The sequence below is a fragment of the Pungitius pungitius genome, chromosome 3 (assembly GCF_949316345.1).
Source record: "Pungitius pungitius chromosome 3, fPunPun2.1, whole genome shotgun sequence".
Lineage (NCBI taxonomy): Eukaryota > Metazoa > Chordata > Actinopteri > Perciformes > Gasterosteidae > Pungitius > Pungitius pungitius.
Window position 1 is genome coordinate 30,110,762 of NC_084902.1, and position 19,736 is coordinate 30,130,497.

The 19,736-nt window shown below is 45.5% G+C and overlaps 5 protein-coding genes across 5 annotated transcripts; all 5 read left to right on the forward strand.

Annotated features, from left to right (window-relative positions):
- The first annotated feature begins 61 nt into the window (after positions 1-61).
- On the forward strand, positions 62-1,984 carry LOC119212826 (tetraspanin-7-like). The gene is made up of 8 exons (XM_062561586.1): positions 62-193; positions 492-596; positions 772-960; positions 1,041-1,115; positions 1,196-1,291; positions 1,406-1,561; positions 1,688-1,771; positions 1,901-1,984. Exons 2-8 carry the CDS (start codon positions 516-518, stop codon positions 1,967-1,969), a joined length of 750 nt encoding a protein of 249 aa, XP_062417570.1. The 5' UTR covers positions 62-193; positions 492-515; the 3' UTR covers positions 1,970-1,984.
- Positions 1,985-2,412: 428 nt separating this feature from the next.
- On the forward strand, positions 2,413-4,639 carry si:ch211-207l14.1 (uncharacterized). The gene is made up of 4 exons (XM_037463652.2): positions 2,413-3,428; positions 3,502-3,726; positions 3,850-3,948; positions 4,284-4,639. The coding sequence occupies exons 1-4, from the start codon at positions 3,156-3,158 to the stop codon at positions 4,389-4,391; spliced, it is 705 nt and encodes a 234-aa protein (XP_037319549.2). The 5' UTR covers positions 2,413-3,155; the 3' UTR covers positions 4,392-4,639.
- A 191-nt stretch (positions 4,640-4,830) lies between these two features.
- LOC119212863 (vesicle transport protein SFT2B-like) lies at positions 4,831-7,895 on the forward strand. Its single transcript, XM_037463697.2, has 8 exons — positions 4,831-5,023; positions 5,549-5,638; positions 5,710-5,795; positions 5,880-5,961; positions 7,095-7,130; positions 7,212-7,270; positions 7,368-7,397; positions 7,596-7,895. The coding sequence occupies exons 1-8, from the start codon at positions 4,955-4,957 to the stop codon at positions 7,630-7,632; spliced, it is 489 nt and encodes a 162-aa protein (XP_037319594.1). The 5' UTR covers positions 4,831-4,954; the 3' UTR covers positions 7,633-7,895.
- A 1,643-nt stretch (positions 7,896-9,538) lies between these two features.
- tbx19 (T-box transcription factor 19) lies at positions 9,539-13,948 on the forward strand. Its single transcript, XM_037463582.2, has 8 exons — positions 9,539-10,208; positions 10,563-10,839; positions 11,672-11,806; positions 12,012-12,073; positions 12,213-12,271; positions 12,604-12,762; positions 12,844-12,961; positions 13,042-13,948. Exons 1-8 carry the CDS (start codon positions 10,000-10,002, stop codon positions 13,202-13,204), a joined length of 1,182 nt encoding a protein of 393 aa, XP_037319479.2. The 5' UTR covers positions 9,539-9,999; the 3' UTR covers positions 13,205-13,948.
- Positions 13,949-14,366: 418 nt separating this feature from the next.
- Positions 14,367-19,444, forward strand: pcid2 (PCI domain containing 2). The gene is made up of 15 exons (XM_037463569.2): positions 14,367-14,492; positions 14,984-15,033; positions 15,118-15,207; positions 15,297-15,370; positions 15,446-15,511; positions 15,600-15,641; positions 15,723-15,777; positions 15,867-15,970; positions 17,390-17,465; positions 17,544-17,685; positions 18,425-18,525; positions 18,643-18,716; positions 18,790-18,915; positions 19,006-19,129; positions 19,203-19,444. Exons 2-15 carry the CDS (start codon positions 14,998-15,000, stop codon positions 19,290-19,292), a joined length of 1,200 nt encoding a protein of 399 aa, XP_037319466.1. The 5' UTR covers positions 14,367-14,492; positions 14,984-14,997; the 3' UTR covers positions 19,293-19,444.
- The last annotated feature ends 292 nt before the right edge of the window (positions 19,445-19,736 follow it).

Sequence of the window (19,736 nt, forward strand, 5' to 3'; positions counted from 1 at the left end):
ATGTGACCTCATTTCAAGCCTTTCACGCCGCTACTACTGGAGGCTGAGGGAGGGGGGGGGGCGCCTGTCACCTGTGTGTTAATTGAGCGTGGGGCAGTGTGAGGTATGCGGGTCACATGACCGCGGTGCGGAGCAGGAGACGCCCTGCTGTCTCCTCCAGAGACCGTCTGTCCCCCAAAGCCCAACACTGCTGGTAAGACGTTTTATCTCAAAAGATCCAACTTCACTTTTGTGATATTTAATCCTCTTCTTTAGAAATAATGAACCGTTTTCCTTTTGATGTTTGTTTTACTCACATTATCATACGGATTAGTTTTATTTCTTGACACGTTGCTGTACGTAGCTGTTTTTGTTCAATATTGTTAACTTTGACTGTCTTTTGTCCATTGATCCATTTTTTAGACGTATTTTCCTTATTATTATTATTATTATTGCATTTTTCTTTATTCAATTGAAACTTGAATTAGTTTAACAAAGGGCTGTTTCTTCAGCCCAGAGCTCTGCTCCCGTGGATCATGTCTCCGAGGCGGATGGAAACCAAGCCGCTGATCTTCTGTCTGAAGACGCTGCTGCTGCTCTACTGCCTCGTCTTCTGGGTCAGAACCTGCTTCCTTTACTTTGATGAGTCTCAGGTCGTAGAAATGAATTCATTTTGTGGCTGATGGATAATAATAATTCCAAATGTTAGGTCAGAGGTCACCCGGAGTCTCGGTGTCACTTTGTCGCCCTGCTGTCAGAGACACGGTCATGTGACGTTGCCCCCCCCCTCAGGTGACAGGTGTGGTGCTGCTGTCTGTGGGTCTGTGGTGGAGGTTCATGTTGGGTCCCTACACCTCTCTGATCTCCAGCGGGTCCTCCAATGCGCCCTACGTCCTCACCGCCACCGGGGGCGCCATCGTGCTGTTCGGGCTCTTTGGCTGCTTCGCCACCTGCAGGGGGGGGGCCTGGATGCTCCGACTGGTACTATGCGTCACACTTTCACCTTGTGGGAGAAGTTCTTGTGTCCTTAATGCAGTGAACGTGCTGTGACTCCTCCCCAGTATGCCGTGTTTCTGTCTCTGGTCTTCATGACTGAACTCATCGTTGGAATATCAGGATTTGTCTTTCGTCACGAGGTCAAATAAAGATGCTCAGATCAACGACTCATTAACGCGTTCAGATCAAAGGAGTAAGTACTAACGCGATGATTCTTCAGATCAAAGGGTCGTTCCTGACCACCTTCAGCGACGCTGTGATGAGATACGATGGGCGGGACGACCGGAGTTTGGCTGTGGACGGAGTCCAACGAAGGGTCTGTGACTAGAAGATCCGCCCTGGGTCCTCTTCCACCCAATCAGTGATTCATACACGTGCAGCGATCCAAGTGTGTGAGCTTCCACCCTGATGAGCGTCTGTCTTCACACAGTTGCTCTGCTGTGGCGTCCACAACTACACCAGCTGGCTGGAGTCGCTGTATTTCCCTGCGGGGGGGGTTCCTGCCAGCTGCTGCGTCAGCTTCTCCGACTGCGCCGCCACCGACCTGAAGGACGCCGCGCTGGCCTCCCGCAAGGTGCACAAGCAGGTGGGCTGACGACCTCCAGGGTCCCGATTGGTTGGATTGGTTCTTTTGATGCTCATATTAGGCTGGTTTGATTTCTAGAGTAGGGTTTTGTGTATTTAATATATATGCTTTTAAATGTTTCTGCAGGGTTGTTATGAGTTAGTGACGTCCTTCCTCGAGGGAAACATGGGAATAATCGCTGGAGTGACGTTCGGCGTCGCCTTCTCTCAGGTACGACGTCTCTGCAGCACTACGGAAATAGAAAAGCAGCACAAGCACCCGTGCAGTACTCGCTTCTCCCCAGCAGGAGGCAGCGTGGTCAGAATGTGACACGGGGCTCTAATGTGTCTCTTGTCTCAGCTGATAGGAATGTCTCTGGCCTGCTGCTTGTCTCGCCTCATCCACGCCAACCAGTACGAGATGGTGTGACCAGTACGCACACAGGTACACACACACACACACACGCACACTCTGTTCTCTTGTTGGTGTCCTTGATCTCTTTCCTTTGTCTTCCAGAAAAAGGACGAGGTAGACGTTCCCTCACGAAGCTTCACCGGCAAACAAGATCAATAATTGAATATCAATGAGTCAACTTTTTACTAAACTCCAGATGAGATGGTTCGGTCCACTGCACAGTAGTACTAGTACACAGTAGTACTAGTAAACAGTAGTACTAGTACACAGTAGTACGGATCAAGATGATTATACTTTGTTTGAATGAGGTCACGTTGTGTGTTTTGCTGTGAAACAAAATAACATTTTCAATGAATAAATAGTATCTGGTTTCAAGTTTCTTTTCTCCATCTTTAATTCTTAATGTTTTAAATACATTGTGACTCTTTGTTTACGTGCTTTTCACCCGTTTTTAACGCCACGTTGCAATGACTTGTGGGTAATTCCCTTGGGAAAAGATTCCTAGGGTTTAAAAAGTCAACCTGGTAGAGAACCTTCACACTGCAGGGTGCAGCAGGTAGAAACACTGCACTCTTTATTCATACTTCTTTCTCTTTGACATCTCAACTTGTACAAAACAACCATTTAAAAGTTTTGGGAACATTTTGGTGTTTAATAAATGAAAGATATTCCAGTAAATCACAAGTATTGTTAATAACTACACACACATGTAGTATTTATACATAAAGTACTGCACACGTAAAGTACTCTCTTACCATAAGCTCCTGCTGAGCTCCAGTAAACCGATTAACTTCTTTTCCTTTTGAACACAAGCAGAACCAGAGAGGAGGAAACCTGGAGAACATCACCTAGCGAGGCAGAAGAAGAAGAAGAAGAAGCTTCGTTTTCCATCGGGAGTCTCACAGTGGAGACATCTGGGGACACATCTGGATCTCAGATAATCGTCATCTTCATCCTCCCTGCTGTGCTGGAGCGTCGTCGTGTTTTAGCCTCAATACAATTTAGCCCAGCTTAAACTAAGCTAGGCTAATAAGACCGACTAAATTTAAGCTAACATTTAACCTTAATATATATAACTAACCTGAATTTAAGTTTAAAACATTGTGCCGGAGTCTGAAGAATATCGCTAAGTCGAAGCTTAGCTTAGCATCAGTAGCTATCGGAGTATAGAAAGCTTGCAGCAAGCACCACAAACCTCACGATGGATTCAGAAGAGGAAGACAACGTGTTTTCCATCCAGAGTCCTCTGAGAGTAGAAGAAGAAGAGGAGGTGGAGGAAGAGGAAGATGAAGAGGAAGACGGACGCATCTTCAACACCTGGATGCGGCGCTGCAGGGGGGCGGGGCCGAATGAAGCAGGTGAGGAGGAGCAGAAGGAGGAAAAGGAGGAGGAGATGGATGCAAGAAGACCTGAGAGCAATTTGGATCCGCCAATCAGAATGAGGACGGAGCGGCGAGCGTCTCTACCGAGTCCCGTGAGGCCTAATACATGTGTTTATCTGTGTGTGTGTGTGTGTGTGTGTTTTATAATGCTGTCTCTCTGTCCAGGCCGCTCTGTCCTCCATGCACCTGTCTCGCCTACTCTCCTCCACACCAGCTCCGGTGACAGCGAGGGTTCTTCTGCGCCGCTCGTCCTCCCGTCGCCTCCTTGCGTCGCCGCAGGAGGCCGACGGCCCTGCCGCCCCCGAGGGGCGACCCGCCCTCATACCCACAATCCCAGAGGCCTCGCCGAATGAGAGGCGGGGCTTCAGGAGACGCAACGTCATGTCACTGGTGGGTGAAATGTTTGCATCTGTCTTAATGCTAAGCTAAGGGCTAAGCCTAACGACTATAAGCCTAATTTTCGTGTGTGTGTGTGTGTGTGTGTGTGTGTGTGTGTGTGTGTGTGTGTTGCAGAGTGACGCCTACAGTGTTTGTCTCATCTGTCACAACGAGTTGAGTCGAGGAGTCGGAGGAACGAGAGAGCTGCAGTGCTCACACACCTTCCACAGAGAGGTAATATACAGGGTTTCATGTATGTGTGTGTATACAGTATATATATATATATATGTGTGTGTGTGTATATACACACAACGGGGCTGTCATGTGTGTAGTGGTCTGTTTGCCACTCATCCCGCGTGGAGGGAGTCGTGCCTCTCTTTGTATTACTTTGTCCTGCTCTCTCTGATTTTTAACACCGGAAGACAGGAAGTAAACTAATGTGTTAACTGCAATAAAATATTTTACCGCATTAGTCTTGGCCACATTCGAGCCCTGACATATATGTCAGAAAGTAAGAAAGTGCAAATACCTTAGATGTGTACTTCTCTACCTGTCCCTGTCTCCCTCAGTGTTTAGAGGAGTGGCTCTGGAGGAAACACTTGTGTCCTACATGTCATGTCCGGGTGTCCGTCCCTCAGCCAGCCCACTGGAGCTCCACCCGGGTCAACGTCCCCTGAGACCCCCGGGAGAGACGGCTGTGTCATTGAGCGTCGCCCACTGGGATGTGATGTCCACTGGGTCTTCAGACTGCCTTTGTGATGATGTCATCAGATGGAGACAAACCATCTCTCTGATCGAATTAATGTTGTAGCCTGAGTTGAACATTATAGAAATTACATTATATAAACTGAGAATTATACATCCTGCAACTATGGCAACCATGTACCATGTGTGCGTGTGTGCGTGTGTGCGTGTGTGTGCGCGCTACTCGTTTTTACAATTACATCTTGTAGTTGTTGTTGTTTTTTTTAATAAAGTATGATTGGAAAAAGTACGTCAGTACGTTTTGACTCAACGTATCAGCCAATAATTAATTTAAAAATATACTTAAAAAGTCAAATAAAGTGGAGTTTTGAATCGATGTGTATCGAAGGAAACAGCGCCCCTCTGCTCGGAAGCACTCTTGCTGCGGCCGGAAGCGGTACTGCAGGGCGGAAGTGGCGCACCTGTTGCTGGAAGTGTTGACTCCTCGACTTCACCTGAAGCTCACCTGTGGAGCTTCTTCCTCTACAGCCCCTTCATGGACAAGTTAAAGAAGGTTCTGAGCGGCCAGGATGAAGGGAACAGCGACGGGACCGGGATCCTGGAGGTACCGGTACCAGCGGCTGCCATCCCGGTGCTACTGCTGATAATGCTAGCTAGTTAGCTAGTTAGCTTGTTAGCGGCTGTTAACCAGTTAAACCAGATGGAAACGTTAACTGGTGACTCACACTAAAACCTTTAATGTGTGTCACAAGTTAAACGTCAAGTAAAAACTAGTTTCTGGAACTTGGAAAGAGTTCTTAGTACTATTTAAGAGTACTTCATTTTACATATTTAAGAATTTTTTGTTTTTACAAATACTACAAAGAATGATCTCTTCTCATCTCTAACGTTAAATTAAAGTCCTGGAACCAAAACTGCAATCCACTTAAAGTACAAAATGATCTTTCTGTCTATGAAACACAATTTGTAAGTTGATTAATAATAAAGAAAGTGAAATGTAGAGCAGGATTACTCTGACACACAGGTGATAAAGTACCTGTAATAGGAATACGTGTACTTTGTCAGCATCTCCTTTAGCCTGAAGGAGTTATGAACACACTCAAGCTTTTACATGACATCACCTCCGCAGAGAGCCAATCAGGCGTCAACACTGGCCTGGGGCACCCGGATGAAGGGCTTTGTGGTGTGCTTCGTTCTGGGCATCGTCAGCTCCATCCTGGTGAGTGTTCCCACGGCAACCGCGGGTCATCGTGTAACCGTGGTGACGGCCGCCCTCTGTCCGTTACGCAGGGCAGCTGCCTGCTGTGGGTCCCCCGCGTGGGCCTCGCCGTGTTCGCTGTCCTCTACAGCGTGGGAAACCTCAGTGCTCTGGCCAGGTAACCGGTTACCTCCCCAGCACCCTCATGCTGGTGTAAACTGCATTACCCATCATGCCTCAGCTCCCGCGTGTTTGATTTCAGCACCATGTTCTTGATTGGTCCATGTCGACAGCTGAAGACCATGTTTGCTAAAGAGAGGGCGCTAGCCACCGTCATCATGGGGGTGAGGAGTACACACACCTGGTACAGGAAGTGGTAGTGGATGTGAGGAGTACACACATCTGGTACAGGAAGTGGTAGTGAGGGTGGGGAGTACACACACCTGGTACAGGAAGTGGTAGTGAGGGTGGGGAGTACACACACCTGGTACAGGAAGTGGTAGTGGGGGTGAGGAGTACACACACCTGGTACAGGAAGTGGTAGTGAGGGTGAGGAGTACACACACCTGGTACAGGAAGTGGTAGTGAGGGTGGGGAGTACACACACCTGGTACAGGAAGTGGTAGTGAGGGTGGGGAGTACACACACCTGGTACAGGAAGTGGTAGTGGGGGTGAGGAGTACACACACCTGGTACAGGAAGTGGTAGTGAGGGTGGGGAGTACACACACCTGGTACAGGAAGTGGTAGTGGGGGTGAGGAGTACACACACCTGGTACAGGAAGTGGTAGTGAGGGTGGGGAGTACACACACCTGGTACAGGAAGTGGTAGTGAGGGTGGGGAGTACACACACCTGGTACAGGAAGTGGTAGTGGGGGTGAGGAGTACACACACCTGGTACAGGAAGTGGTAGTGGGGGTGAGGAGTACACACACCTGGTACAGGAAGTGGTAGTGAGGGTGAGGAGTACACACATCTGGTACAGGAAGTGGTAGTGGGGGTGAGGAGTACACACACCTGGTACAGGAAGTGGTAGTGGGGGTGAGGAGTACACACACCTGGTACAGGAAGTGGTAGTGGGGGTGAGGGGTACACACACCTGGTACAGGAAGTGGTAGTGAGGGTGAGGAGTACACACACCTGGTACAGGAAGTGGTAGTGAGGGTGAGGAGTACACACATCTGGTACAGGAAGTGGTAGTGGGGGTGAGGAGTACACACACCTGGTACAGGAAGTGGTAGTGAGGGTGGGGAGTACACACACCTGGTACAGGAAGTGGTAGTGAGGGTGGGGAGTACACACACCTGGTACAGGAAGTGGTAGTGAGGGTGGGGAGTACACACACCTGGTAGTGGTAGTATTAAGGGTGGTAGTATTGCTAGTGTTAGAAGTTTTACTAGTATAAGTAGTGGTACTACTACTTTGTCAGCTTGACAGCAGTAAAAGTACTCCTTGTGGTAATAAGTACTCTTTTCAGGTTTGTCTGGTGTTGACGCTTTGTGCTGCATTCTGGGTGAGAAACACTATCTTATATTGATCACTTCATAGTTCATAGTTGTTCTATTTGTGGATTCATGTCTTTGTCTCTCTGCAGTGGAAGAATAACGGCCTCGCTCTGCTCTTCTGTGTACTTCAGTTCCTAGCCTTTGCCTGGTAACAAATACAGAAAACATTTTATATATATATATATATATATATAAACACATATATACCACTTAGATGGACACAGTCTAACTGCTGTTATTCACAGGTACGGCCTTTCATACATCCCCTTCGCCAGGTAACGTTCTATATATATAAAACCCATAAATTATATTTTATCTGAATATATTTTCTATTTCATACAATTTGTTCCATCCGGATATTATATTTTTTAATGTATCCCTGTATTTCTTTGTAAATTTTCTAATTGTTTGATGGTTTAATCAACTGATCAATGTGCTTTTTTGATTAATAAATCTTTAATTTTGTGTTTTAGGGACGGTGTCGTGAAATTATGTTCAATGTGCTTCTGAGAGACGTCTCGACCAATCAGGAAGCAGGACTCCGCCCACTGTGTATCCAATCAGCAACTTAAACATTTCAAAACCTGATACGGTTCAAATCAATGTTAGCTTTTAGCATGTAGCTGCTAGCATGCAGTCACTGTTGACATGTTAGCATTTAGCTACAGTTAGCGCCTTGTTTGTAGCCACTGTTAGATATTATCCACTGTAAGCATGTAGCCTCTGTTAGCTCTTAGCATATAGCCTCTGTTAGCTCTTAGCATGTAGCCTCTGTTAGCATGCTTCCAGTCTGTTTCCTGCCATCACTGTAACATTACTATTTTTTATATTTAAATGCTGCTGTTTTTTCAGGGACATGAGACCAAAAGAATGTTGTACGTCCTGAGATTTTAATGTGAACCTTTAACTTTATTTACGGTTGATTCAAAGTATATCTGTGTTGAATCAACAATATAATAATCACGAGTTATATTTCTCAACAACAGAATCTAGTAATATAATTTTCATACTATTACCATCAATAGTTTAACTACATTTTTACATTACATTCAGTCAAAGTGACTTACAATAAGTGCATTTCATTTTATTCATCATAAGTTTTATTTATATTAAAATACCCTTTTACTAATATGACTTCCTGTAATTTATTTTAATAAATCTTCAGTAAAATGCCAAAAATGAATTTGTTGTTGCTTAAACTATCTCTGTAATTTCTTTGTAAATGTTCTAAATATTTTCAGTCAGTTTATTATATATAGTGTATTAAGGTTATTAATTATAATTACGATTATTATTTTATTTCACTCATATCTTCAATCATTTATATGAAATATATTTGATTAAAGTTTGAAGGAATCTTATTTCACTGTTTTATTTTGAATAAATGTGTTTCACTGAAAAGCGTGTGTGTCCGTCTGTGTGTGTGTGTGTGTGTGTGTGTGTGTGTGTCTGTGTGTGTGTGTGTGTGTGTGTGTGTGTGTCTGCATGTGTGTGTGTGTGCGTGTGTGTGTGTGCGTGTGTGTGTGTCTGCGCGTGTATGTGTGTCTACGTGTGTGTGTGTGTGTCTACATGTGTGTGTGTGTGTGTGTGTCTACATGTGTGTGTGTGTGTGTGTGTCTACATGTGTGTGTGTGTGTGTGTGTCTGCGCGTGTGTGTGTGTCTACATGTGTGTGTGTGTGTGTGTGTCTGCATGTGTGTGTGTGTGTGTGTGTTTACCTGCTCGGCTCTTTCAACTGTTAAATCCTTTAAATCCAATAATCTCCAGGTGCTGATTAAACAGCGTCCAGGTGTGTGTGTCTTTGTGTGTCCAGATGTTGACCTGGTCTCCGTTACACGTCGTGTGAACAGCTGACTGAGGATCGATCTTCTGATCATTTATTGATCTTTTAATGTTTATTGTGATTCTGAACAGCAGAAAAGGTCTGTTTCTTATTTCCTGTTTAAAATCCTGTTTTCATTTGATGTTTTAATGTATTTGTTTTAATTGTATTGTTTCTATTTAATTCATTTATTTTCATGTAAAGCTTGCCTTTGTTTTTTATATTTTAAAGTTAATTAGTTGATTATTCTTTGCTGCTGCTGCTCGTGATGATGGTGATGATGATGGTGGTGATGATGATGATGGTGATGATGGTGACGAAGGAGCTCCACACTGAGATGTTAGTCCTCTGGTCGGTTCAGTTGGAGGCGGATCAGCGTCTCCTCACACTCTTCTTCTTCATCATCATCACCTCTATTATTATTAATATTAACAATAACTCTTCATCATCACGTCCAACTCTCCTTTTTGGATTTTCTCGCCTCGTTGTCACTCAGGTAAGTTTTTTCATATTATTGACATTGTTCTGATTATTATTATTGCTGTAATTTTTAATATTATTTACATAATAATTATTATTCACTAAAGAACTTTAATTAGGATTTAGCTATTTTTTAACTATTGAATTACTTTAATTGAATATTTGTTAATTATTGTGATGTGTTTTTTATTTTAATGATAAATTGGCAGCATTGAATATATTTTGAGTATTTAGTCGCTCCGTGCAGTTTGTAATTAAGTCGTTATCCAATTAGAACCAACGACCATCTGACACTGAGATATTGATTACTGCGACGCGCCTGTGTTCATCTGCTCAAATAACCTTTGTTTGATATAAAGATAAATATATATGAAAAATATGTGGAATGGACATTTAAACCATATGTTGTTTCGATAATAAAAACAACGAATAATAAGAATATATGAATGAATATATTAAAGCTACTGTTGATGATTCAAATGTAAATGATGTTTAAATAAAACTGCAGACACATTCACGTCAGTGAAATGGATCCTGTTGTTGATCTGAAACAGTTCCAGAACAAAGCGTGGTCAGATGAAGGTGGAGGGTCTCCAGGAGGAGCCCGTGTCCTCCTCAGAGAGCCGCGTGACCCGGCTGCTGAGCGCCGTGGAGGGCGAGCTGCGGGCCGGCCGCGAGAAGGGCGACCCCACGGAGAAGGACCTCCGGGTCACGCTGGAGGAGGCGGAGCTCTGGAAAAAGTTTCAGGAGATCACCAACGAGATGATCGTCACCAAGAACGGCCGGTAAGACCTTGGGGTCAAGGGTCATCGGGTCACCTCTGGGTTGTTTACTCGTTTAGACCGCTTCTTCTTCTCTGCCTGCTTCCTGCTGCTAACTTTCACCATGACGTTAATATTCAGGAGATGAAACAGGACCATCAGGGTCGCTCTGTAGCGCCGTGTGGGAGAACTTCTCCATTCACACCTGCAGCGTCCACTTCAGCTGCTGTTACATCCACTCACAGGGTCACTTCCTGTTGCTCTTCTCAGGTTACTTTAGATTCATGAACATGACGCCTCAGCCGGCCAATAACAGACCAGCCTGCACACACCTACTCAACCACAGGCTTTGCTTTTGTGACCTTTGACCTGGTGCAGCCGGATGTTCCCGGTCCTGAAGGTCAGCGTCTCCGGTCTGGACCCCAGCTCCATGTACTCCCTCCTGCTGGACTTTGTGCCGGCCGACGGCTGCCGCTGGAAGTTCGTGAACGGCGAGTGGGCGGCGGCCGGCCGGGCCGAGGGGCGGGGCGAGGGGCGGGGCCACGGCGGCATCTACATCCACCCCGACTCGCCCAACTTTGGAGCTCACTGGATGAAGACGGCCGTGACCTTCAACAAGGTGAAGCTCACCAACAAGGTCAACGCAGGGGGACAGGTGAGCACTCATGGATTCCCTTCCTTTCCTTCCCTCCTCTTCCCTTCCTTCCTTCCCTCTTTTCCGGTTTATCTCCTATCTGTCATCACCGTCTCCTCCTCTCCGTCTTCTTCGCTTATCGCTCTCCTGAGTGGGCGAGAGACCCCCGCCGCCTTTTAATCAACCACTTCACTCCCTCCGCTCGCTCTACTTCACCTGCCCGCCCCCCCCGTAACCACGGGAACCGGATAAACCGCTCTTAATTGGCCAGCAGCGGCTTAATGCACTTCCTGTTGAGGGGCCTCCACACGGACACAAACACACACTACAAAAACTGGCAATAATGTTGTTTATATTTACCCCATCACCCCCCCCCCCCACACACACACACACACACACACACACACACACACACACACACACATTGATGGAGCAGAGAGCTCGGCCATAATGAAATAATTGCTCAGCTTATTTGTACATTATGGTAATTATGTTTTTTACTGGTAAATTAATTTACCCATCATGCTTCAGAAGGACGAGAGAGAGAGAGAGGTAAACTATAGTTGACACACACACACACACACACACACACACACAGATGAGTGGAGGGGTCAGCCAGCCTCTCAATCTGAATAGAAAACTGTTTGTTTTTGTGTGACTGCCTGGAGGGCCCTGATTGGTTAATTGGGCCTCGTTAGTGAGGAAGAGGAGGAAGAGGAGGATGAAAGAGTGTTTGGATGGCTCTGATCCACAAACAACACCTGGAGCCTCTCTTTGTTCCCTCCCTCCTGCTCTGTAACCCGCTCCACCGGTACCAGTACCTGAGGTAGTTCTGACCAGCTGGTCTCTGCAGGTGGTGCTGAACTCGCTCCACCGGTACGAGCCTCAGCTCCACATCGTGTGCGTCGGCTCTCGACATCGCCTCGTGTCCCATGTGACCTTCAAGGAGACGCAGTTCATCGCCGTCACGGCCTACCAGAATGAGGAGGTACAAGTACACGCACCACTCATGTACAAGTACACACTCTGCCCTCTGGACGACTTCTGGTTCCTTTCAGAGGCAGAAAGAACACTTCATATTTAATAAAATATTCATCCACAGGTTGTTGAATATGATTAATATTTGATATGTCCCCTGTGTCTTCCTGTCCCGTGTCCCCTATGTGTCTCTCTGTCCTGTGTCCTGTGTGTAGGTCACGGCTCTGAAGATCAGGTACAACCCCTTTGCGAAAGCCTTCCTGGATGCAAAGGACAGGTGAGGTCCTAACCCTACTTACTAACCCGGACCCGCTTAGCATTTCTCACCTGGATAGCAGGAGAAGTTAGCATTAGCTCACGTGTAACACAGACACGGACAGAATGTGTGGCGGTAGCGTTTGATTTGTCTACCTCAGGAACCCGGGTGGGCGGGGTTTACAGGAGTCCTCAGACAGTTGCGGTGGGATTCAACCTTGTGAGTCCAGAACATATTTTTATTCCTTTTATTTTATGAATTAATTTCTTTTCATATTTCGAGATCAATTCAGAAAAAAAATATACCATGAAGTATACATGGCATAACATATATTTATCAAAATATGCCTCTAAAAAACTAATTGTATTATTGTTAATGTTCTATGTTTACATGAATTATTTTAATTGTTTATATAATTAATCACGAAATTAAATAATTGAAAAAACATTTTTAAAGTGTTATTAAGTGTTAAGTGTTATTATTTTTTACGTAAAGTTAAATGAAACTGCTTTTCTTTATATAATATTAATGAGTGTGTGTGTGTGTGTCAGGCTGGTCACTGTGCTCTGCCGGAGGGGGCGGGGCTTACCCCTACGGAGGTGGCCTCCCACTGACCTCACACCATCACCACGGTTACAAGCATCACGGTTACCCGGGACGACACGCCCCTTACCCCTCCCCCTACCTGCCGCCACGCCCACACTCCTCAGGTACTTGTGTGTGTGTGTGTGTGTGTGACGCGTACACCCATGCCCTTATTTAGTTAAAAACACTGATGTGGGGGTGCTCAGTCTGTCTGTCTGAAGGTGTCCAGGTGCTGACAGACACGTGGAGTAGCTCCTCCCCTCGGCCGACCTCCTCCACCAATCACAACGCTGCGCCCTCACAGCCTCCTCCTCACAGCTCCAGGTGAGCAACACGCCTTTGTAGCATGGATGATATATGATGAAATACATACATGTAAATGTATTTATACATCTGTGCTTCAGTCAGTATCCATGTCTGTGGACGGCTGGCGGCGAGCTAAGCCCCTCCCACTCCCCCTGCACGGCCCTCCACGGACCAATCAGCAGCGAGGGCGTCATGCAGCCGCCCAGTCACGGACGAGTAGGTGTGGCCGCATGGCCTCCAGGCCCCGCCCACTCTTTCTGAGGATGGCTGTGGTTGGCTGAAATGGGAGTGAAGATCCCTGCTGCTGAGTATCAATATGTTTCTATCAACAGCAGCTGGAGACGAGTACTAGTATTTACCACCAGCTGTTAGTACTCACTGAGGTACATCTGGTGTCTCAGTATTGGATGATATCTTGTAGCTACTAGTATCTACGTGTGACTGGTTGTTCATATAGTACTTCTACACAGTAAACTTGTGTCTACTTGTACCTTTTGGTGGCTACTCGTGAATACTTTCATCCACAGGTGGATGGTCATGTATTAGTGGTTTTGTTCTTGTACTAAAATATATTACACTGGTATTCGGCATCTACTGGTGGCCAGTAATATATATCGGTTGCTACTAGTATCTATTCATGACTACTGGTATCTATTGCTGGCTAACGGTATATGTTGGTGGCTAATATTATATTTTATTATACCATTGGCTACTGGTGCTCTGTATTGGTGATTGGTGGACACTTTGAATGGGCTTATCATTACTTCTATAAATCAATAACTATATATTGTAATGTTATTTCAGCTGTTGATGGTGACAGAAAAACACTGTACAACGTCGTTGTGGATTCTGTCTCTTTTTAACCTGCTTATTCATATTTGTACAGTGATCAGCTGTGTTTCAAGCCAACCAATTCATATTTAACTGATATGGTTGCTTCAAATGAAAGACTTAATAGGTCAAAAGAAGAATCATCATCTAAATTCTACACTTTTATATCTGAAATCTCGGTTTTCTTTGGGAAATGATTTTCTGTTTTTCTGCTTTGTATCAATAAAGGTTTGAAGGAAACAGTTTGATTGTTATATTTTATAGTTCATCTCCAACCTGATGGATGAACCTCATCAGAAATATCCCCTTGAACAGTGTAATAATATAATAATGAATTAAAAAATGGTTACGATTTAAAATACAGACCAAAGTAGTTACATGTGGAACTAGATATTACTGCAAGTAGCAGGTCTCTGAACTAGAAAGAATAAAGAAATATATTAAACCATCACTTAAACTGTAAAATGTGTACATTAGTCCAGTGCCCTTTTGCTGTTTTTGTATACAACATATTCATTTATTTATTCGTGCATTTTAACCTAGAAATTACTCACGACATTTAAGTTGGTTAATCATAAAATCCGACTCTTATTCTGAAACACACCGGAAGCCGACACAATTGACCCGGAAGTTGTTCTGTTCTGTTGCATGAAGCCCAAACAGGAACGTTGAGTGAACTAAAACGGGTTCGTTTCTGGGTCATTGCTTCATTTAAAAGGTACTTTACCCGTTATATTTAATTTTACATTTCACTGGAATCTTAGTTTTGGTTTAAAGTCTGAAAAAAGGCGATTCATCAGTTTTTAATAGTAGAAATCGTTTACCTAGCATGCGAGCTAACTAGCCGTAGCATTGTTAGGTTTGATGGTAAATTAATAATAACACGTCGGTAATTACCTTTAAAAGGAACGTTCTTTGTTTATTCCCAGCCGTAATGATTAATCGATTGACTGAACATTATTCGGCGTCATTATTTATGGATTTAGTTTAGGTTTATTAGTGTTTTCAAAGGTGTTTCCCTCAACTGTCTCATTGAGGGTGAGAAATACATGGAAGTTTCTCAGTTCATGGATGAAAGATTATTACTTGGATGCTTTTAGTTGCAATATATATATATATCTTAATAAATGCTATTCATAATCTGTTCTAGATGGTATATATTATGAATATAAGAGCCGGTTGGTATAACTGGTGAACTTGTGTCTCCAGGTCCAGCAGCTGTCATGGCCCACGTCACCATCAACCAGTACCTGCAGGAGGTAAAACCACTGGTATAAATGCAATAGACGGGGGGGCTCTGCAATGCTAAACCGCTCTTCTTCGGTGGTGTTTCTCTGCTGCAGGTGTATGAGGCCATCGACAACCACGAGGGATCCTTCTGCTCCGAGCTGCTCTCGTTCAAGCACCCACACGTCGCCAACCCCCGGCTCCAGGTGAGGCTCCGCCCACTCAGGTAGACATCCAGGTGGTCGCTAGGAAACAACCTCATCACTGTGTGTGTGTGTGTGTGTGTGACACACAGCTCGCCAGTCCAGAAGAAAAATGCCAACAGCTCCTGGAGCCGCCGTATGACGAGATGGTCGCCGCCCACCTCAGGTAGGACAACCAATCAGGTAACTGTGAGTGTGCGTGCGGAGGTGGTAACTACAGCAACAGGACTGTGTGTCGCAGGTGTATCTACGCCGTGTCCAACCACGACTTCGTTGAAGCCTACAAGTTCCAGACTCTCGTCGTTCAATATCCTTCATGATGGAAAGTCACTCAGTCACTCAGTCACACGATCACACACACACCATCAATAGTGGATCACTCCTTGACCAATCACGTCCTTCCTGAGGGCCTTCCAGTCCCACAAAGAGGAGAACTGGTGAGTCCATGTGCGAAAGCCTAGCTTTGCACAATGCTTGCAAGTGAAGGGAAACCGTTAGCTTGATTCACTGTCTCTCAGGGCTCTACCGGTGATGTTCACCGTCACTCTGGATCTCAGGATATTTGCCAACAACGTAAGAAAAACCCAGAGAGAAACACTGATATCACTTCAGCCAGTGCCTAATGACCTTTGACCTGTGTGTGCATGTCTGTGCTTGTGTAGGCTGAGCAGCAGTTGCAGAAGAAGGGCAAAGGTCAGCCTGGGGAGATGTTGGAGAAAGCAGCAGAACAACTGATGAGCTGCTTCAGAGTCTGTGCCAGCGACAAGTCAGTACAAGTACACAGTACAAGTACACAGTACAAGTACACAGTACAAGTACAGTTACTCCTGGGGTCCGTTTCAAGTGGGAGGTTCAGTCAATCCCTAAACTCTGAGTTAATTTACCCTGAGATGGGAATCTGAGTTGCTTAGTTAGTTCACCACCACAGTATAAAAGCAGCATGAATGGAGCCGTGATACGAGTTACCATGGCGACCACCACAAACAATCGGTTGCATACGTTTTTACCCTATTGAGGTAAAATATGAATGCAAGCGTACGGCGAGTATGAAACGTGATTAGAAACAAAGCAACACGCTACTGCAGCAAAAGACAGTCAAACGTATGTTTTAGTTTGTGCATTAAATATTAAGCGTAGTTTCTAATTGACTCAATGCACTAAACACAGGCTGGAAATACACACCTTGCTCATATTTAACCACAAGAATACAAACTGGTCCAAAGGTATTGAAGCTAAAATGTATTTTATTCAGGTGCATCCTGTGGAACTCTTTCCTCTTTATTGTCTCTCACTGGTTTGTGTCCAAAAAGTTTAAAAGATGTTTAAAAGACGTTTCCTCACAGCTCTGCAAACAGCAGCTTTACAAATATTCTCCATCATGTTGTAAAGGAAACGTGATACGACACAAAGAATGTGCTGTGATGTGAGAGCACGTCCACGATGGGGGACGTTAGTCATGTGAGGACAGTGAGGTTTGGACATATTGTTATTTAGAAACGTTAGTTACCTTTCTGAAACATCTGGGGGTGAACAAACTACACTGAACCTGCTTCTTCAAACGGACCCCTGATGTACACACACACACACACAAACACACACACACTGACTGTATTTAGCTGTGTGTTTAACAACTAGAGCTGCAATGATTAGTCAACGTAATCAATGATGTCGATGATGGAAAATCGTCGACGCGTCGTATATAATAAAAAGATTCTGAGCTACTGGTTCTTTTTCAATGGTATCGCACTGCAGCACAGGAGTCCAACCCGGTCCAGTGACCCATAAAGGTCACCACGTTTCATCCAGGTTACACTTTACCTTCCAGAACTCATTTTACGCAGCACATGGAGCTCATCAGGGTCAAAGAAGCACTTGGATTTTCCTCTAAACCCTTTAGAAACTTGACTTGTTGGGAAAGATGGACCTTGGATCTTTAATGTTATTTTGTACTTTAGGTTGCTGTTAAAACCTTATTTACATGTTTGTTTTGCACTTTTTAATTTAATTGTTTCGTAATAAGTTGTTCCTCAAATACAGTTGAAGTTCAAATTCCAACATTTGAACTGATTATTTTGATTAGCTCCTGGATGTAATCGTTCTATTAGGACTATGAATCTAACGGGTAGTTGCAGCCTTCTTAAGACCAGGACCAGAGTGTGACCCTGGTGCTGCTTTGGGTCCTCAGTCGAGCCGGCATCGAGGACTCCAAGAAGTGGGGCATGATGTTTCTGAGCAACCAGCTCTTCAAGATCTACTTCAAGGTCTGCGTGCACACACACATGTGCATCTACATCTAAACATGCATGTGAAGCAGTGCTGAAGAATGTCCTCCTCATCAGATCAATAAGCTCCACCTGTGTAAACCTCTGATCCGAGCCATCGACAGCTCCAACCTGAAGAACGACTACAGTCCAGCCCAGAAGGTCACGTACAAGTACTACGTGGGCCGCAAGGCCATGTTCGACAGCGACTTCAAGCCAGGTACTGCTGCTGTCCTCCTGAGGACGCGTTACTGCTGTCCTCCTGGGGACGCGTTACTGCTGTCCTCCTGAGGACGCGCTACTGCTGTCCTCCTGGGGACGTGTTACTGCTGTCCTCCTGGGGACGCGCTACTGCTGTCCTCCTGAGGACGCGCTACTGCTGTCCTCCTGAGGACGCGCTACTGCTGTCCTCCTGGGGACGTGTTACTGCTGTCCTCCTGGGGACACGTTACTGCTGTCCTCCTGGGGACACGTTACTGCTGTCCTCCTGGGGACGTGTTACTGCTGTCCTCCTGGGGACGTGTTACTGCTGTCCTCCTGGGGACGCGTTACTGCTGTCCTCCTGGGGACGCGTTACTGCTGTCCTCCTGGGGACGCGTTACTGCTGTCCTCCTGGGGATGTGTTACTGCTGTCCTCCTGGGGACATGCTACTAGTGTCCTAAGTACTACTGTAATACTACTACTAATTAACATTTGTACATTTCTTTGGGTACAATCAAAGTACTGTTATTGGTGTATTACTACTCTGATAATACTGCAGTACTACTCCTGTAATCCTGTTACAGCAGTATAACAAATATAGTCCGTTAGGAGTATTCTACTATGATCAGACATTGTAAGTGTGTATCACCCCTCTTGCTGATGTTGATGTTTGATGTATTTGGCACTATGGTCTGTAGTACTATTGTGAGGTGACACATTCTATTTTATTCGGGGGTGGCGCCTGTTGTTGTTCCAGCGGAGGAGTTCCTGTCCTACGCTTTCCATCACTGTCATCCATCCAGTCAGAAGAACAAGAGGATGATCCTCATCTACCTGCTGCCCGTCAAGATGCTGCTGGTGAGAGACCAGTTGACACCAGAATAGACCCCAGTGTGGACCATTTTACACCTGTTAAGTCCAGTGGAGACCAGCTTGGACCAGTCCCCCCAGTCTCACTCCAGTCTGTGGTTCCAGGGTCACATGCCGACTCACCAGCTCCTGAGGAAATACGACCTCATGCAGTTTGCAGACGTCACCAAATCTGTGAGGTAAGCAGAAGCTGTGACCCGTCAGGACGTGACATCACGCGCTGTTGGTGACCACAGAGGATCTGCGTTTCAGTGAAGGAAACCTGCTGCTGCTCAACGAGGCCTTGGCCAAACACGAGACCTTCTTCATCCGCTGCGGAATCTTCCTCATCCTGGAGAAGCTGAAGGTCATCACCTACAGGAACCTCTTCAAGAAAGTGTGAGTCCGGTTCCTCTCGGTGGAGCCAGTGGGACTGGAAGCAGAGACCAGGTGGTCCACGTGTGGTCCTGACCTCCTCCCCCTCTGCAGGTATCTCCTGCTGAGGACCCACCAGCTTCCTCTGGATGCCTTTGTGGTGGCCATGAAGATGATGCAGCTGGACGACGTGGACCTGGACGAGGTGCAGTGTATCCTGGCCAACCTGATTTACATGGTAAGCCCCCCCCCCACCCCCCCAGGAGTATGGATTGTTGAAGGAGCCTAACAACTAGTCTCTGTGTCCTCAGGGTCACATCAAAGGTTACATCTCCCATCAGCACCAGAAGCTTGTGGTCAGTAAACAGATTCCATTCCCTTCTCTCTCCACGGTCTCCTAGACTACGTTACCCACAATCCCGTCTGGCTGTGATGCTTTTGGGAACTATTCACTTTTTTTTATCTGTTCTGTAAAAAGCGTGTAAAATAAAGCAGGTTGGTTTCTTACGACGTGTCGCGCTTCTCTTTGTCAACTCCAACCCCATCGCTCCTGCAGGCGCCGTTTGGTGCATTGTGGGTACTTTATTTTACACATTTTAAGCATTACTTGGAGCCGTTTGTCACCTTTTAATGCTGCAAATTTCAAACGACTGCTTTATCATGAATGTTCAATAATTAGTTTGTTAGTTCAATAAAATATTCAGCTTCCAAACTTCTAGTCTAGAATCACTTGTAGTTTTTTTTAAAGCTTTAGATTTGTAGTTCTTGTTAAAATAATCAGCAGGAAGCTGAGATTTTAACTACTTCCTGTGAATTAACTTTATCAAAGCTCAAGGTTAGAGTTA

Bases quoted from the DNA above. Each gene is read 5' to 3' on its own strand.
- LOC119212826 (XM_062561586.1), top strand. From the start codon at position 516: ATGTCTCCGAGGCGGATGGAAACCAAGCCGCTGATCTTCTGTCTGAAG. The intron at 961-1,040 runs GTACTATGCGTC...ACTCCTCCCCAG, and splicing joins GGGCCTGGATGCTCCGACTG to TATGCCGTGTTTCTGTCTCT. The intron at 1,292-1,405 runs GTCTGTGACTAG...GTCTTCACACAG, and splicing joins TGGACGGAGTCCAACGAAGG to TTGCTCTGCTGTGGCGTCCA.
- si:ch211-207l14.1 (XM_037463652.2), top strand. From the start codon at position 3,156: ATGGATTCAGAAGAGGAAGACAACGTGTTTTCCATCCAGAGTCCTCTG. The intron at 3,429-3,501 runs GTGAGGCCTAAT...CTCTCTGTCCAG, and splicing joins GAGCGTCTCTACCGAGTCCC to GCCGCTCTGTCCTCCATGCA. The intron at 3,949-4,283 runs GTAATATACAGG...TGTCTCCCTCAG, and splicing joins CACACACCTTCCACAGAGAG to TGTTTAGAGGAGTGGCTCTG.
- LOC119212863 (XM_037463697.2), top strand. From the start codon at position 4,955: ATGGACAAGTTAAAGAAGGTTCTGAGCGGCCAGGATGAAGGGAACAGC. The intron at 5,639-5,709 runs GTGAGTGTTCCC...TCCGTTACGCAG, and splicing joins GCATCGTCAGCTCCATCCTG to GGCAGCTGCCTGCTGTGGGT. The intron at 7,398-7,595 runs GTAACGTTCTAT...TTTGTGTTTTAG, and splicing joins TCATACATCCCCTTCGCCAG to GGACGGTGTCGTGAAATTAT.
- tbx19 (XM_037463582.2), top strand. From the start codon at position 10,000: ATGAAGGTGGAGGGTCTCCAGGAGGAGCCCGTGTCCTCCTCAGAGAGC. The intron at 10,840-11,671 runs GTGAGCACTCAT...TGGTCTCTGCAG, and splicing joins AGGTCAACGCAGGGGGACAG to GTGGTGCTGAACTCGCTCCA. The intron at 12,763-12,843 runs GTACTTGTGTGT...GGGGGTGCTCAG, and splicing joins GCCACGCCCACACTCCTCAG to TCTGTCTGTCTGAAGGTGTC.
- pcid2 (XM_037463569.2), top strand. From the start codon at position 14,998: ATGGCCCACGTCACCATCAACCAGTACCTGCAGGAG. The intron at 15,778-15,866 runs GTAAGAAAAACC...GTGCTTGTGTAG, and splicing joins TCAGGATATTTGCCAACAAC to GCTGAGCAGCAGTTGCAGAA. The intron at 19,130-19,202 runs GTAAGCCCCCCC...CTGTGTCCTCAG, and splicing joins TGGCCAACCTGATTTACATG to GGTCACATCAAAGGTTACAT.